We start from the raw sequence: 18260 nt of genomic DNA on the forward strand, positions 1-18260 counted from the left end.
ACGCTGTCGGCAACAACTACAGAAGTATAAAAAGTGTCAAATAAGCAATGCAGTGCATATGCTTTATATACCTTACAATACGCTATAGAGCCAGACACACCGAATCCACTTTTAGTTGTGTTATACGCGACAATGCACACGGAGCTATCATCCATCACAAGGAAAGAGATGCGATACCTTTACCGATAGCGCGAAAATAAGCACAGAGTGAAACCACTGTTAAGTTTTATCTATACTGTGCGGCCATATTAGCTTTTAGCGTAGGAGCATATAGTTATCGGAGCATGTTTTATAAACCTCGTTGTAAGAAACGCGTGCGTAAATAAGCATAGAGCGTATATAGACGCCATTAAGGTTCCAAGTTATACTAAGCGGGTATATTAGTTTTAAGAGTGGGCATGCAATAAGATATCTCTAGTGGAGCATGCTAGTCTTTGTAGATTGTTTTATAAGCGTGTAAAGAAACGCACAGGATACGGCATCATCACAGTAATAACCACATTTGAGCAAACATTTCTTTAGAAAGGATTACATATAGGAATAGCGCAGTTCGAGGTACAACATATAGAGAAGAAGTAAACGGAGCTCAAATAAAACGCGCTTTACTCAACTATACGGTAACTTGCTTCATGGTATAAGTTGTATATATTTTAATAACTGAAAGGTTTATCGCCTATGTATTAGATGAGTTGCACTTATATAACTTAAAGTATAGCTTTATGTAGATTTATTCTCGTAACGGTTTTCGTCGTATAGTTGTATAACCATTTAATACTGACAGCTAGATATAACGTTTCATTCAGTGAGACAATTCGTTATATGTGTATCCATACGTGACATTCGGTTCTTGAAATAGTCATTGTTTAGTATTAGCATTGTAGTAGCGAGTTGACAGGCCAATAACGCAATGTGTTTTGAACCGTTAATATTCAAATATGATTGACTAGTGAATAAATGCCCGCAGAAAAAGAAGGATATAGCAAAGCTGTTCGGATAACGTAACATAAGAATGCAAGTTCCTTTTTACCAGATGTCACCGGGGAAAGTTTGTGAATTATTTTACCATATATAGTGAGATAGGGAAAGATGGGACACCTTTTCATTCTATTTTCTTGTCCCGTTTCGCAGTAAACAAAGAGTCTTAAAATTGTATCCTCACGACTTCCATAGACCGCTGTTCCAGCTACGCATCGCATAAACGCTGTTGTTAGCATAAGCCTTTCGTAATAAAACAACAGTTTCTATACCTAAACTGGTTTCGGTTTTCCTGGTGTATATACTAACTTACCAACTAATTAGGTTTCTCATAGGTAAGTATAAGTAAAATATTTCCTAATAAATAAATGCGTCATTTTAAACATTCCTTTTAAATGTAAACGTAGTGTTTTAAACAGATATTGCCTAAAACTTGGTGCTTGTTTTAAATTCATAAGCCACACAAAATGCACGAGAAAAATACAACCTGTGTTTCGTCTTGTCTTGGAAACATTGCAATTAAAATGGCCGTGATTTGTGCGCTCAGCTTCACTTTAAGGTACAGTATAGTATTTTGTTAAGAGATTTTTAAAGATGTTTTTGGCTCATTTTGGCGTTTCAATAAATTCTATTTAATTTAATTTTTCCTTGGGTTTATAACAAACAAAATACAGCATTTTGGTTTAAATTCAATGGTCTTTCATTTAATTTGCCGTTGGTGTTATAACGAATGATTTTTGCTGTTAATAGACCAAGTTTTCATTCGTTTTTATCGTCCCATTTGTAGTAAACAAAGAGCATTTACAGAAATATATAACCGTATCTTTATACGACTTTAAATGAGCGTTTTTATTTGTTAAAAACACAATCAGGATATTTGAATACAATGTGCCAAAGGTGTCCCATCTTCCCCCACCCTACTATACAAATAAAATAAATAGACTTCTAAAACACTAAAGTGTTACATACAATATGTGAATGTTCACAGAATTATATAACTGTATCCTTACGACTTTAAGAGCGTTGTTATTAGGTAAAAACACGACTAGGAATCATTGGAATCATGAGATATTATAACGGTATTCATCTTACCCCACAGTACTATATAAGATATAACGCGGTAGCGATATTCATCTTACCGTAAAGTACTATAGGTCAATTTGTGAACATCAAACTAAAACCACAACGGCGAAGTTAATTAAACCCTCTATAACATTCTAACATTATTCTGTTTCAGCTCTTTCGTTGTAGTGAGAATGAAGATGAACAAGCAAGAGGAAAACATCGACGGAGATGTTGTTATCACTCAACTGTTACTCGCACCACTGTTATTATTGTAAGTTATAGTAGAGTGGGGAAGACGGGACACTTTTTAACTCTATTTTCTTGTTCCATTTGATATGAAACAAAGAACATTCAAAGAATTATAAAACCGTATCCTCACGACTCCCATACAGTGTTGTTAATTGTTTAAAACACAGGATATTTGGATATTATGTGATAAAGGTGTTCCATTTTCCCAAAACAGTAAAACATTGTTTTGTAAACCAGTCTAGTTTTTAAATTTCAAACGAGCGTTTATTATTTCGTTCAATGAGTAAATGTAGGGTATTTATTCTCGCGTGGCTGAAAAACGACTTTCGTTATTATAACACGAGTATTCATACACCTCGTGCCAGCTTTGAGTTACCTGGTATTGTATATTTTGTATATATATATACATTCCTAGTCGTGTTTTTACAAACAATAACGCCATTTTAGTATCGTGAGGATACGGTTATATGATTCTGCAAATATTATTTGTTTACTACTAAACGGGGCGATAAAACAGAATTAAAATATTGACCATCTTGCCCCGCTACTATTTATTTACAACGCTTAAAAATTCGATTGTTAAATAAATATGTTGTTTCGGTCGGGTGGTAAACAAAGAATATTTACAAAGTTATATGACCGTATTCTTACGACCCCAAAAAAACGTTGTTAATTGTTGAAACACGATTAGGAACGGGAAGTATGGTCTATTGAGTATGTGTTCAGTCTGTGACGTCATACGGCGAGAGACGAGTTTCGCTTTCATGAGAATTTGGTGTGTTATCTAGAAAACTGACAAGTGTCTCCAGGCTTATGCCTATGAATGAATAGAATTTATTTATTCTCGCATGGCGGGGCAACGGTAGTCGTTATAACACGGGTGTTGTTTTATATTTCTAGTGAAACGTATGCGAAAACAACCACGTATAAATAGCTTATTATAAACCCTACATCGGTGTTCTTATCTTGCGGCAATATATGTTGCCCTATAGCTAAGTATATATAGTAGGGTGGGGGAAGATGGGACACCTTTAGCACATAATACCCAAATATCCTAATCGTGTTTTAAACAATTAACAACGGTCTATGGAAGTCGTGAGGATACGGTAAGATAATTATTTAAATTGTCTTTGTTTACTACCAAATGTGACGAGAAAATAGGATGATAAGGTGTCCCATCCCCCCCACCCTACTATTTGGTTGGGAAAAGATAATTTCGTTCTCTGTTTGTCACATTTAGTAGTAAACAAAGAATATTTACAATTTATATAACCGTATTCCACGACTCTAAAAGGGCGTTGTTAATAGTATAAACACGATTTAGAAATATGGGATATTATGTGCTAAAGGTGTCCCATCTTACCCCATACTACTATACACTGCGTAACCATCTTATATTTTCAGATTCGTTTTCGTTCGAAACCCAAATGTTTTGTTTTGTTCGACTTCTCTTTGCTTGGGAATTCTTTCCATGTTATTGACTACGCTGAGCAGACATTACTGGCAGGTATATTCGTTACATTGTCTTTGCTTTTGTTATCTAAAACGCGCTGTATATATGTACAGTAGCGTGGAGAAAGATGGGACACATTTTCACTCTATTTTCTCGTCCCATTTGGTATAGTAAACAAAGAACATTTACAGAATCATAAAACTGTGTCCTCACGACTCTTATAGACCGTTGTTAATTGTTTTAAAACACGGTCAGAATACTTGGATTTTATGTTCTAAAGGTGTCCCATCTTTCCCCGCAGTACTATATATATATATATGTGTGTACCTTGAGCCGTATGCGCTCCTCCTGCTCCTGCCCCCTCAGTTCCCTCCCCCGCTAATTACTTAATTAGTCTCCAACGCAGTGACACGGGCGGTCAAAGTGTTGAGACTGGAGAACGTAATATCTTGTGTTAAGAGTCGAACTTGCGTTGTTTTTATGCTGTTTTTTTATATTACAAGCCAATTTATTTGACCACGGCTGTTTTACTATCCTGAAGATGCTATAAGTGTAACATGTAATCTATGTACAACATAGCAGTGATTCTAAGACTGTATAGGGCCGTACACTATAACGGGAACCTGATTTACGATAACTTGTGAAACTGTTACACATATGTCAACTCGTAAGCAGGCACAAGGTGTATGAAACAGAATATCCGTGTTATAGCGAATGCGATTCCCCCGCCATGTGATGATAAATGAATTACATTCATTCATTCAAATAATACAAGAAAATACAAAGTCAAAACATTTTTGCAGCATTCTGACGCCACAGCGCCTTACAAAGTAAGCGCGATGACGTCACTAGCTGCTTACGTCATCACCAGTTTGGTATCAACATTGCAACCCGAGCAAAGCTCAAAAATAACCAGCACACGAAGGTTGAAAACTATTATCGCCTGGCTACAAACAACACTGTTTCTCGGATGTATCTTTTACATGAACTATAGTAGTATATTTATGAACTATACTTAAAGTGCTCATGTCTGATGAAAGTTTAGTTTAAAACAATACATCTTATGCCATTACAACCTCTACTGGGCGACGTAACAGAATAAAAACATGAACTATTTTACCCTAACTCATTATAGAGTAGGGTGCTGGGGGAAAGATGGGACACTTTATTATTCTATTTTCTCCCCACATTTGGTTGTAAACAAAGAAAAATCCAATATTACAAAACCACATCCTCACGACTCCCACAGACCGCGTTGTTAATTGTTAAAAACACGACCAGTATAATGGGATATTCTGTGCTAAAGGTGTCCCATTCTCGACCACAGAACTATACTTAATGTTATCATACCCTATTAGCTATAGTGCCTGATATTTTGGCTACATGTTTTTCTTTATATTACTACATAAGTTTAAACGGTTAATGTTGTTATAAATGTCTATAAAGGTTTGGAATGAGTGAGTGTAATAAAGTATAAAGTGACTTTACGTTTTGGCTTTATGCAATATAATACAGTAGATTGAGGGATGAGGTGACACCTTTAGCACGTAATATCCGAATATCCTGATCGAGTTTTAAACAATTAACAATGGTCCATGGAAGTCGTGAGGATACGGTTTTATAAATCGTTGCATATTTTTTGTTTACTACCAAACGGTTTTTTGTTTACTACCAAATAGGACGAGAAAATAGCATGAAAAGGTGTCCCATCTTCCCCCACCCTACTATATATGTAATCTAGTAATAACTTCTATGTAAGAATTCTAATGTTATTTCCCTTAACCAAACTTTAAAGATATACTATCGATATCAGCTTACCAAGATCACACGGTACGTATATTCTCTTACAAATTCCAACAGTAAATAATTGCTTCAAATATTCGGGTTAAATGTGTAGCATCTTACAAATTAAAACTTTATTTGTTTAAATAGAAACATAGTTACAAAACGAAGGTGCTTTAACTGGTTTTGAATTGTTAGTTCTTTTAAACTACATAGCTTTATTAGCACATGGATTAGACACACGATCCTTCAGTACTTTACAAGCTATTTTAGTGATTTGTGTGGATAGAAATGGTTTAAATTGCAACTGTTATATGTACAATACATTTAAGTTACCGAGTACTTGCTTATGAAAGACACCTACGTATTTAATTATAATACAATCAAGACCATTAAACTTTTCATCATTTTACAGAATCTCATTAGTCTACCAAATGTATTTGCTTTATTAACGTTCGTGGGTTTTCTTTTCTTTGCAATAGTTGTTGCATACGAAGAATTTAACCAACCGAGCATTTCAAAAGGGTGGGCTCAACTTTATATATAATGTCATGCTTTAGTCGTAAAAACCATAGCTGTAAAGTAGTAAAGCGTAAACGCGCGTAAGGACTAATTACGCTGTAAAAGTTATGTATGTATGTATGTATAGAAAACTTTATCCGCGCATGGAAGTAAAACGGCACTCGTTAAAACACGGGGTGATCTGTTTCATTATACACCACGTACCAGCTTACAAGTTACCTCGTATAAAACTTCGTGTTTTTTGTAGTCTAAGTGACTTATGTTATTGTCTATACCTGTGCAAACACTCTCGCTCAGTTTATACTCTGTCTCCACACATGGTATTTCACACTAGAGTTTTTACCAGAGTTATGTATACACTCATTTTTTTCAGGTTGTTAAACGAAAATATTAAAACTGTCTTGCGAGGTACTGTTGCTTTAAACTTCGCTGTGTTAATTGGGTAAGTGGTAACAACTAGTGTTCTTGTATTTATACACCTCATGCTCACTGTCATAAGTAATAAATGTCTGACCAAACAAAATGTTTAGATTATGCATTTTGGATCCTGAACCTTCTAGAGGTCCTTACACTGCGATTCGGTATTTACCACCAAGAGGGATTTTACTCAGCACTGCAACGGTGTGGATTTCTTACTCGTTTTTTTGCGAAGCTCGCACGATTGTAAGGTATATATATGAATCATTTTTTGGGCCATATAAAACGACAGTGAATTTTCGACAAGATCGTTTTATATCAGATGAGCCGCTAAAAGATTATTTACAAAAGTAGCAGATTGTATGAATTAACTATGTGTTCCCATTAGGAACACACAGTCACGGCATGGCCTACTAAAGATATCTTTAGTAGGCCATGGTCACGGTAGCGAAGATACCAATCACCCACGTACAACGACTTTCGTTTCCCCGCCACGCGAAGATAAATGCTGCTTTTGAGTACAACAATTCATTCGTTCTTTTATGAAAGAATATAATTAATAGCAAAACGGAAATAGCTAGACTCAATATGACATAGCAATGACAGTGCATAGCGAGCTAATGAATACAAATACAATTCGTGGAAATTGAATAATCTAAATTTCCTGTAACACCAAACCTTAATCCCCCAAAGCAATTTAGATGAAGCTATTTTTAGTCTTCGCTATCGTAATCGAAGAGACAAACATGTGCTAATATTATTACTATTATTTTATTGTAGGTATTCAGCGGGAAAGGAAATTGGAGTTAAGATTAAAAAAATAGTTTTTTTACAAGCTTTACTGGTCACAGGATGCGGCAGTTTATCATTACAAGCAGCTGTAACAGTAAGTCCAAATAGTAATAATTAGGTATGTGTAGTACTGTGGGGTAAGATGGGACACTTTGTCACATAGTATCAAAATATCCTGACCTTGTTATAAACAATTAACAACGGCCTATGGGGGTCGTGAGGATACATTTGATAGATCGAGTTTTAAACAATTAACAATGGTCTATGGAAGTCGTGAGGATACGGTTTTATAAATCGTTGCATATTTTTTGTTTACTACCAAACGGTTTTTTGTTTACTACCAAATGGGACGAGAAAATAAAATGAAAAGGTGTCCCATCTTTTCCCACCCTACTATACAGATTTTAATCGTACAAAACTCAAAAATGAAATTGCATTACAACTTATGCGTTTTTTTGGGAGGGTGATGTATATTTAATAGTTTTTAAAAAAATGTTACACAATTTTGAAATAAAAACTCTTTTCGAACGCTCTTTTAGGGCCGTGGGGATATGGTCACATAATTCTGTAAATATACTTTGTTTACTACCAAATGTGACGATAAAATCGAATGAAAACATGGACCATCTTACCCCAACCTACTTTATATATATATAATCTCAAATAACACATTTTACAGCAATCATACAGTGTTGCATACGTCATGTGTTTGGTATCCTATACATGTTTTATCACAATCGGGTGGTTTTGTGTGAGTTTGTTACGTCACAATAACAGAGAGAAAGAAGTTTGTGACGTACGAGGTGCTGAGATAGCAATGATAAAGATGGAATTTGCATCTTTAGTTAATGGTATCCTTTTAAGCGTATAGAAAACATGGATAAGTTGAACGTTTATTTTAAATCTATTTAATATATGTCAATATACCCAAAACTTATTGGCGTATTGGTATACGGAGCATGCCGAGGTACCCATGTTATAACTTTACAGTGAGCATGAGGTGTATAAATACAACATTTGTGTCTGGTGTATAAGAAGACACCCCTGTTATAACTAGACAGTGAGCATGAGGTGTATAAATACAACATTTGTGTCTGGTGTATAAGAAGACACCCCTGTTATAACTAGACAGTGAGCATGAGGTGTATGAATACACCATGTGTGTCCGGTGTATAAGAAGACACCCCTGTTATAACTCAACAGTGAGCATGAGGTGTATAAATACACCATGTGTGTCTGGTGTATACAACTCGAATTAATATACAGTACAGTAATCAAAATAAAAATTCGTGACTTACAAAATTACATTTTCCTATATACACATTCGAATTATCCTAGCATTGGCATTAAGAGCAACTGTTCAGGTAAGAATAAATTTAGCAATAAATTTACTTGTGTATTCGTGGGTGTATATGTGTCCTTGCATGGGAAAGACATTTAACGGCAATTGCCCCAACCCAATGGTCACTATCACTAATAAGTTGTGACAATTGTCAGCCATACAGAAACACACCTACAAAGTTGCATAGGTGGTAACTCGTAAGTTGGTACGAGGTATTTTAAACAGAATGCCCGTGTTATAACGTCTGTCTAAGTTTACTCTGTTTTTACAAATACTCTGTTTTCACAGGCAACAATGTATACAGTAGACCCAATGTCATATTTTCCCAGCTATTTCAACTTATACATGACTATGGTAGGTTATATGACTCCGCATGTGGGAGAAAATGGGACACCTTTTAGCACATAATATCCAAATATCCTGATTGTGTTTTAAACAATTAACAACGGTCTATGGGAGTCGTGAGAATACAGTTTTATAATTCCTTGAATGTTCTTTGTTTACTACCGAATAAAACGAGAAAATGGAATAAAAAGGCGTCCCATCTTCCCCCAACTTATATATATAAATCCTGTTGTTGCCATAGTTTTAAGTCTAATATAGCTCTTTAGGTAAATTATTAAATCTTCACAAAAATAAACACCCAATATAAGTTACATACGTGGTAACTTGCTGTTAGTAGGCATGAGGTGTATGAAACAAAACACCTGTGTTATAACGACTGTCATTGCCCCGCCACGCGAGGATAAATAATTGTATCCATTCATTTATACAAATTCCACAAAAAGTTGCAACACTCTAAATGCGTTTTCTATAAAGCTAAACATAGTAAAATTTAAACATATTTTACAGGTCGGGTTGACGCGGTATGTTCTTATAAGATGGGTGGTCGAATACACGCTTGTACGAAGCACTGTTTTACTTATGTGTTATGCGTTTCGACGGTAAAAAAACAGCAAGTGATATCGTAAACACATCACATTAAAGTCGCATTAATGCCTTTTTCAAATGTGTTTTTAAAACACTTGAATACGAATTTGAAAGAGCCCTTTATAAAAGGAAAACACAAATATTTAAATCATTGTTTTCTATATATACACATCGTTTTAAAGTCGTATGCATTTCAAATGTTTTAAAAACACTAAGAACCGCTTCATTTAAAAAGCCCTTTTAAAAAGGAAAAACACGCCTTTAAATTACTGTGTTTTTTTAATGTCACGTTATAATACGGACGAGTTCTGTATCTTCTAGCTTGGCCGAATCTCACAAATTAATTGCAAGAAGGACCACCAAGTTTTATAGAATACTAATGTTACTTCGATTACTGCATTTTTATATTTGTATGTGTTTTTTTAAAACGGTGTATGCATTGGCTGCTTTGAAGGTACACTGTGTAATTTGTTTATGTTGGGACTTATAATGGGAACCAGAAATCACGATGCTGCTGCTTGAGTTATAAAATGGCGGGGTAAGATGGGACATGTTTTTATCCTCTTTTCCCCATTTGGTGGTAAACAAAGAATGTTATCAGAATATAAAACCGTATTCGCACGACTCTATAAGAGCGTTGTTATTTGTTAAAAACACGATTGGAAATATGGGGTATTATCTGCTAACAGTATCCATCTTACCCCACAGTACTATATTTACGTTTTTTAATGTGTTTTTTTTTGTGGAACGCTGTGCCAAAATTACAGATCAAAATATAACCAAGACGTTTAGTGTTTCGTCCATTGAAACTTGAAAAATAAAACCAGTCATAAATTGTTTTACTTCTGCTATCAGGCATATAGTTTAAATTAATCTTTTAGCGGCTAATCTGGTATATAATGAGCGACTAAAAAAATAATTTATTTAAGTTTGGTTACGTTTTAAAAATTGATTGCGTAAATTTGATTGCGTGTTAAGTTAAAGCAAGGCGACGGAAAGATATATAAATTGAATACTGGTATATAGTAAGACTATAGACATTTAGATATTGGTTCCGTTTTAAGAGAAACTCCGGGCCGGAGGTCCTCATATTTGAAGTGGTTCAACAGCCTTCGTGGTGTTTTACATACACGTGTTGCCTGGTATATATTTAGTATAACCGGTATTGAAAACGTTATGTAAAACCTATAGACTCGTGCGTTTGTTTAAACGCTATACTAAAAAAAAAAAACTAAACGCAAAATAGGAAAAAAGCAGTGAATTTTTGTTGTGAAAGTTAAAATATACGTTTTATTTAGTCAACTTTGGCCAGCTGTATTTACGGAGTAACACTGACATAGTGAACTATACTTATAGATAGAAGATAGTCACAACGAGTATATTCAGCCTACTATGGCCTATATATTAGACCTGCAGTTACATATAGATAGGTAGATATACATTAGTGTATATACGATCTTAGTATAAGCATAACGTTACAAAGATTATAAAAACAATAAATGTTTGTTTTTATAGCTTTTTTTGTGAAAACATTAGGCGTGACTCTAACAGGAGATTAGAATTAGTGATTTATGATTCTGTTTACCGTCTGGCGCCGTTCTTATATTCCAATTACATCTCATAAGTTGAATAACTTGGAATAACAGGATGATTAATTCTATGTTATCGTCACAATTTGGTAAAAAAACAAAGAATATTTACAAAACGAAATAACTGTATCATCACGACTGTAAAAAAGCGTTGTTAATTGTTAAAAACACGAGCAGAAAAATAGGATTTAGGGTCTTTACTGATTACCCTTTCCATATAGTAGCATGGGGGAAGGATGGGACACATATAGCACACAATATCTCAATATCCTGATCGTGTTTTAAACAATTAACAGCAGTATATGGGGGTCGTGTGGATGCCGTTTTAAAAATCTTTGAAAATGTTTTGTTTATTACCAAATGAGATGTGAAAATGGAATGAAAAGGTGTCCTATTTTCCCCCACGCTACTATACTATATTTATTAATAATCAAAACAATACTGTTTTAATGTTAAGTGTTTCTTATTATTCAAGGCAGGTGTTTATGTAATGTGGAACCCAGCATTAATAACTGTGTGGACAGTTTTATCAATTTATGGATTCTATCGCGCGAAGTTAAAAGTCAGGGCCGTTGTGGGTGTTCCCATTTTTATTTTCGGGCTGTTAGTTATCACACACTTGCCATTACACAACATTGAGCATGATTTACGCGACTTTTCTGATTGGCAACACTCTTGTCCGTTGGAAGAAAATAAATACGTCGAAGAAGAAAAAGGACTTTGCGGTCAAAAACAAACAGAAATCATGAAAATCAATTTGGAGGCTCAAACGGAAAACGACACCTATAGTTCGTCCAACTATTTCAAAGGTAATGCAGATAAGTCATAGCACTATAGAATTACTCTTGGCTTAGTCTTTTATACCCGGCGAATGTTCTTTAGATATATAGTATGGTGGGGGGGGGGAGACGGGACACTTTTAGCACATAATATCCAAATATCCTGATCGTGTTAAACAACGGTCTATGGGAATCGTGAAAGTATGGTTTTATAATTCTTTTAATGTTTTTTCTTTACTGCCAAATTGAACGTGAACTAGAATAAAAAGGTGTTCCATCTTCCCCTACCCTACTACACTATTAGCCTTTTTATGCTATGCGTCTTTATTTACATTCAGAGTGTTTAATTATTACAAAATGGTTACTTAAATTTAGGAATCGGATTAAAGATAATTTAGTAACGCCTAAAACATTAAACATTTTTTAGATAAATTTTAATTCTTTTCCAGCATCTGAAAGTGAAAACGACAAATTGAACGAAAAGTTACAGAAACAATGCAATGAGATAGAACTGTAAGTTAAAGACATTTAAATTGGTTGATATTTATAGTAGTGGGGGGGAGTTAGGACACATTTCAATTCTATACATTGAAAGAATTATGAAACCGTATCCTCACGACTCCCATAGACCGTTGTTGATTGTTTAAAACACGATCAGGATATTTGGTTATTATGTTCTAAAGGTGTCCCATCTTCCCCAACCCTACTATATGTATTTTTTTATAATGGCCTGGTTGTTGCGTGTGTTTAACCTATTTAAGGTGAAGTCTATTTATTTTCTTTTAAAATAAATTAATTTTAAAAAAATTTAAATAAAACTACTTTATCACAATAGTGTCCAAACAAACAAAAAGTAATACAAAACAATTTTTCCAGGTCTATATTGTTACTTAACGCATCTGAGACCACACCCAACAAAGACAAGAACGGTATAACGATTAAGAGTCCACAGTATCATGTTAAATCGGACAGAGGAACAAGTGGTGACGTCATGAAAATGATGTCATCAAAATCTAGCTCGACAAATAAGGAGAATCTAAAAGAACCTTATGAGTCAATGGTGGATGGGCATAGTTACATAACTGCAACAGGTCAGAATATATAACTCAACGGTTGTTGAAATTGTTCGCTAATCGAAAGTTTGTTGTTATAAATGAATGAATGGAACTTATGCGTCCTTGCGTGTGGAAATCGACAGTCGTTATAACACGGTTTTTATTTCATAAACTTCGTGCCTGTTTAAAAGTTACCATGTATGCAACTTTGTAGGTGAATATTGGGGGGGAATTTAGCGGTATTCTAAATTAAAATTATTGGTTAAATTCACCAGATGCAAAGAAACTATACAAGCAAGCGCTACCTGCTTGGGAAATAGGAGAAATGAGAGACCACTCTCGTATTTGGTACGTGGGATTAAAAGCAAAAAAGGCAAAATGCGAAACCGATTTGGAATCAAAGGGAAAATACGTATTGGTAAGTAAATATGGTGTTTTTAGTTGGTACCGCGGAGATAGATAAATACCGTTAGCACATATAGGGTTACCTATAGAGTAAACTTTGAAACCGTTTTATATGGGCGAAAGCCGCGAAGCCGCCATACGAAGAGCTGAACGAATGTAACTTATTTATCCTCGCGTGGAGGAACAACGACAGTCGTTTTAACACAAGTGTTCTGTTTATACACCTCGTGTCCGCTTACGAGTTACCACGAATGTCACTATGAGTAAATTTTTTAATTTCTTTCTAAATATTATAGGAGATTGGAGACCATATTGATTTTCGATATGAAATATTACAAAGTCTTGGGAACGGAACATACGGAAGTGTCGTGAGAGCTATAGACCACGGGGCAGATGAAAACAACAATTTGGTGGCTTTAAAAATATTCCACACTTTTAAACGCGGGTAGGTATAAAGGAAATGAGTATTTTAGTGTAGCAGAAATTTTTTAAGGTATTTTCTAATTTTATGGGCAATACCATATAGTAAAACACAGTGTAGACCTATATAGTAGGTTGGGGTAAGATGGTCCATGATTAAATTATCTTTTATCGTCCATTTTGGTAAACAAAAAGTAGTCCCAGATGTCTATAGTTGTGTGTACTTACGACTCTAAAAGGGCTTTTCTAAATATTTCTAAAACACGATTAGAAAATTTGGGATATAATGTGGTAGCGCGATATATCCATTTTACCCCACAGTATTACATCTACTGTAAGTTAACATACCTTTACTTTGCAGCATTTGAAACCCGTCAAAAATGGCGGCAATGAAAAAGGCGAATCTAGTTCAAAAATGTTTGATATTTGTCATATTGATTTACATTTATGTAGGTTATACTAATACAAAATACTCTTCTAAGGGAAGATTACGCCGAATCAGAGATATTGGCTTCGGAAATTGTAAATAGATTGGTAAAGTACCCAGAGTACTTTTCAACGTTTAAAAGAAATTTCAAATTTCGAAATCATTTGTGCGGAGTTACAACACTATTGGGGTAAATATACATATATGTGTGTGTTTGTTGTAATGGGCCGTATGAGTATATTTATGTATGTAACTTATTTATCCTCGCGTGGTGGGGAAGCAATAGTTGTTATAGCATGGGTGCTCTGTATTAAACACCTCGTGCCCGCTTACGAGTAACCACATATGTACATTCATTTGCTTTATTACTGTACATAATACACATATGTTTGGTTACCGTTTCAGAGGCCTTTTCTTTGTTTTCAAGTGTGTGGTCGCCTATTTAAGTTATATCTAAACCCACAACTCTTAAGTGATTGACAGATAATCGATGTACTTAAACTGATCTTTCTCGTGGTTAGAACACTTGTAAAGTCAAGTGTAAGAACGGTTTAAAAATAACTCTCGCGTTTCGATTTGAATATTACCCGAATCTCAAGTGACATTGTTAAAATACAGTTACACTCATAGTTGTCAAACATAGAGAACCTCATTGATTAATGGGGTAAATGCAATATACTTTGGCTCTGCTATTTTTATCGCATGCAAAAGCTTTATCAAAAATCTTTTTGGCTTAAAACTGGGGTTCATAACCTATAACACAAGTTCTTAAAGGTACTCTATTATTGTAAAGACATTCGTTAGTCTCTATATAACTTATTACATACATTGTAACACTGTTACAACACAGGGATACATTGACAATGTACCGGGAAAAACCTTTACGGACCAACATGGTACTGTTTGCAAAATACGCCTCAGATATATTGACAGGTCTTTACCTACTGCACCAAAAGAAAATTGTTCACGGGGATATAAAATCGGTAAGCTAGGTTACACAAATATGAATGCTTGCTCTATTTGACTTTTAAAACGTGTTAATTGTTTCCTAAAGTGCATTTTTTTCACATAATATAGTAGGGTAAAAGACACCTTTTACGCACATAATATCAAAATATTCTGATTTCGTTTTAAACAATTAACAGCGGTCTATGGGAGTCGTGAAGATACGGTTTTATAATTCTTTGGGTGAAGATACGGTTTTATAACTCTCCCCACTTTACTGATGTTAGTAACAATACATTACTTTACGACCAAAGCTCTTATTATATACACCTTTTTGTTTTTGTAATCAAAATGGTAAATACACATTCTGTTTTATAGGATAACATAATGTTGGTACCAGGCGCTGATATAAATAGTCGTGTTCTGGTCAAGATTGGGGACTTCAGTTGCTCTTGTGTTTTGAACTCAGAAGGTAATTATTCCAAGGATTTATTGTGTGTGTGTGGGGTGCTGGGTTATTTTGTACAAATTTCAATATTAATAATGAGTTGTTCAAATTGTAAACCTAATATAAAAAAGATGACCAACACAGTTACATAGCCTAGTACGTGGTAACTAGTAAGCGGGCACGAGGTATATGAAACAGAACATGCGCGTAATAACGGCTGCCGTTGCCCCGCCATGTGAAGATAAATAAATTACATTCATTCTTTTTATGCGTATGAAATAGGAAATCCGTTTAACTCCTAATAAAGGTGAATGGAACATTGCTAAAGCGACACATCACAAAAATACCATAAACCAATCGCAAAGTAACTAACAAGGTAACTCGTAAGCTGCTGGCACGAGATAAATGAAACAGAAAATTCGTGTAAAAACAACTATATGATATAGAAGTTGTACATTCATGATTCATTTATTCAGAAATAGGATGCCCCGGCGCTTATTTTCAAACCCGTCCCTATCGTGCCCCTGAAGTTATTTTAGAACTGCCTTATGACGAAACAGTTGACATGTGGAGTTATGGGATTTTATTGGCTGAACTATTTTTACAACAAATGCCAATTTTCGGGGAGAACCAAACTGACCAATTGGCAGCAATAATGGAAGTATTTGGGTTTCTGCCAGCTAAGATGGTGGTACGGTCACGTAAAGTAGACGTATATCGAAGTAAGTGTATGCATATGTCCGTGTATAGTATAAAGTACTGTGTTGTGTACGCATGTGTGACAGTACAAGTCTGTATATAAAGTACAATTAATTTAACGTGGATGTACCGTTTTCACCTAAATGGTTTTATATAAAAGCAGTACCGTGATGGTGCATATACCCGTGTAGTACAGAGTATTCGTTAAAAGACCAGAGATTTAGAAAATGTGGTTTAAAGCAGAACCTCATTCTTATAGTAAAGTTAAACTTTCCCAAATATATATCTAAAAACAATTTAAAGTAACAACTAAAATGAACATACAAATCCGTATGTTTCATAAAATGCTGCCGACAAAAGGTACCAGTGGTTTATATCCAACGAGCTTTAGCATAAACATAATCAAATCTTAAATTCTCTAGTCGTGTTTTAGCAATTAACAACGCGAGTTCATATCACGTACACCTAACGAGATATGCCATGAATGAAGTAAAATATATTTTTCCAGGCGCGCTTCGCTACGTTACAAAGTCCGGTTTTCAGCGACGTCCTTACAGAAAACCGTTATCAGTAATTCTACGCAGTGCTCCAGCGCTTCTAGTGGATCTTATTAGGAAGTGTTTGCAGTAAGTTATACTACAGTGTATATACAGGGTAATAGGCAACTCTGGTCTAAATCTCAGGTCCCATCATGGCGGGCTCACTGTAGGACCCCACCCATGTAGTATAGAATGTGCATATACAATGTTGGGGTAATGTGCCTATTCTGTCCTAAATTCCAAGTCCCAGGGAGCGCCACGCTTTAAGACCTCACCCATATAGAATTCTACTAAACAGCAAGGCTATTTTGTTGAACACTTTTATCAGTATTTTTTTACGTTTTAACGGCTATATCACAGCATAACAAATACAAAGTCGTAATTTATACCCCATGGTCCCACGAAACAACGCCTATTCATTTTACACCAGGCAACATAGTACATGTATACCCCTATTTATAATTAAAAAGTTTATTGTATTATTTAAAAATATATAATTCTTGAATTTATTTCAGACTTGACCCAGCCAACCGAATCACTTCAAAAGATGCGTTACGTCATCCATTTTTTATCCAATCACAACGTTCCAGCCAATTTCGAAGACCAAGATATATTAAATCTAACTACTGGTTCTAATTTTACAATATACTCGTTTTTCGGGTATAAAATTAACATTGTGTTATACCACGGGTGTTCTGTTTCATACACCTCGTGCCCGCTTATGAATTACCATGTAAGTGGTAACTTTGTGGGTAATTAAACGACTTTGATCGTTTTTAAGTTATACCATATTGGTGTATGAGAACCCACGTTAAAAATCAATGTTAATTTAAACAGTATTAAATGTATTTTACTGATTTAAAATTAAAAATTCTGTAACAGCCATGTTTTAGTGGTAATCGTGTACTTTAATACAACTGTTTTATCCAGTGTATACACTTTCACTACTGTACTATATAGCATACTATATGAGTTATGACTATATGACCGTTTACTCTGTAGGCTTCGTCATTTAATTAGTAACTCAAGTAAAAGGATTATCTATTTGTACAACGTAGGAAAGTTTGTTTAGCTTATCTAAACTAGAGATACATTAAGTTAAGATGGTGTAGACTCTATACACCATACAGTTGTTCACAAGCGAACGTTGTTTTGTTTGCATGTGTAAGTATATATACGTGCAATAGTTTTACGGCAGTTTGATTTGAGTGCTGCTTGTAACTGCTGTACCAAGAAACGAAACGAAAGTAATAACTTACATAAGTAATACACAAAGAGCAATGAATGAGTTACATTTATTCAGGCAAGTTATATATATAGTAGGGTGAGGGGAGACGGGACACCTTTTAGCACATAATATCCAAAAGCCCCGTCCGTGTTTTAAACAATTAACAATGGTCTATGCGAGTCATAAGAAAAACGGTTTT

General features: G+C 34.8%; 2 protein-coding genes across 3 annotated transcripts; both read left to right on the plus strand.

Annotated features, from left to right (window-relative positions):
• Positions 1-726: 726 nt before the first annotated feature.
• Positions 727-10318, plus strand: LOC100176233. 2 transcript variants are annotated; one of them, XM_026834829.1, is made up of 14 exons: positions 727-1314; positions 1434-1534; positions 2213-2311; positions 3694-3796; positions 4546-4714; positions 5538-5572; positions 5940-6049; positions 6420-6488; positions 6577-6714; positions 7244-7349; positions 7935-8106; positions 8594-8619; positions 8886-8951; positions 9450-10318. In XM_026834829.1, exons 2-14 carry the CDS (start codon positions 1443-1445, stop codon positions 9543-9545), a joined length of 1281 nt encoding a protein of 426 aa, XP_026690630.1. In that variant the 5' UTR covers positions 727-1314; positions 1434-1442; the 3' UTR covers positions 9546-10318. The 2 variants fall into 2 exon arrangements, with proteins under 2 accessions (XP_026690630.1, XP_026690629.1); XM_026834828.1 differs by lacking the exon at positions 727-1314 and having other exon boundaries at positions 1353-1534.
• Positions 10319-10790: 472 nt separating this feature from the next.
• Positions 10791-17479, plus strand: LOC101242806 (dual specificity tyrosine-phosphorylation-regulated kinase 4-like). The gene is made up of 11 exons (XM_018812236.2): positions 10791-11925; positions 12345-12408; positions 12772-12986; positions 13226-13368; positions 13652-13800; positions 14258-14392; positions 15053-15185; positions 15526-15619; positions 16072-16317; positions 16803-16920; positions 17349-17479. Exons 1-11 carry the CDS (start codon positions 11607-11609, stop codon positions 17467-17469), a joined length of 1737 nt encoding a protein of 578 aa, XP_018667781.2. The 5' UTR covers positions 10791-11606; the 3' UTR covers positions 17470-17479.
• The last annotated feature ends 781 nt before the right edge of the window (positions 17480-18260 follow it).

Source organism: Ciona intestinalis, chromosome 6, assembly GCF_000224145.3.
Source record: "Ciona intestinalis chromosome 6, KH, whole genome shotgun sequence".
NCBI classification, from domain to species: domain Eukaryota; kingdom Metazoa; phylum Chordata; class Ascidiacea; order Phlebobranchia; family Cionidae; genus Ciona; species Ciona intestinalis.

Bases quoted from the DNA above. Each gene is read 5' to 3' on its own strand.
- LOC101242806 (XM_018812236.2), top strand. From the start codon at position 11,607: ATGTGGAACCCAGCATTAATAACTGTGTGGACAGTTTTATCAATTTAT. The intron at 11,926-12,344 runs GTAATGCAGATA...ATTCTTTTCCAG, and splicing joins TTCGTCCAACTATTTCAAAG to CATCTGAAAGTGAAAACGAC. The intron at 14,393-15,052 runs GTAAATATACAT...GTTACAACACAG, and splicing joins GGAGTTACAACACTATTGGG to GGATACATTGACAATGTACC.
- LOC100176233 (XM_026834829.1), top strand. From the start codon at position 1,443: ATGCACGAGAAAAATACAACCTGTGTTTCGTCTTGTCTTGGAAACATT. The intron at 5,573-5,939 runs GTACGTATATTC...ATCATTTTACAG, and splicing joins CAGCTTACCAAGATCACACG to AATCTCATTAGTCTACCAAA. The intron at 8,107-8,593 runs GTATCCTTTTAA...GAATTATCCTAG, and splicing joins ATTTGCATCTTTAGTTAATG to CATTGGCATTAAGAGCAACT.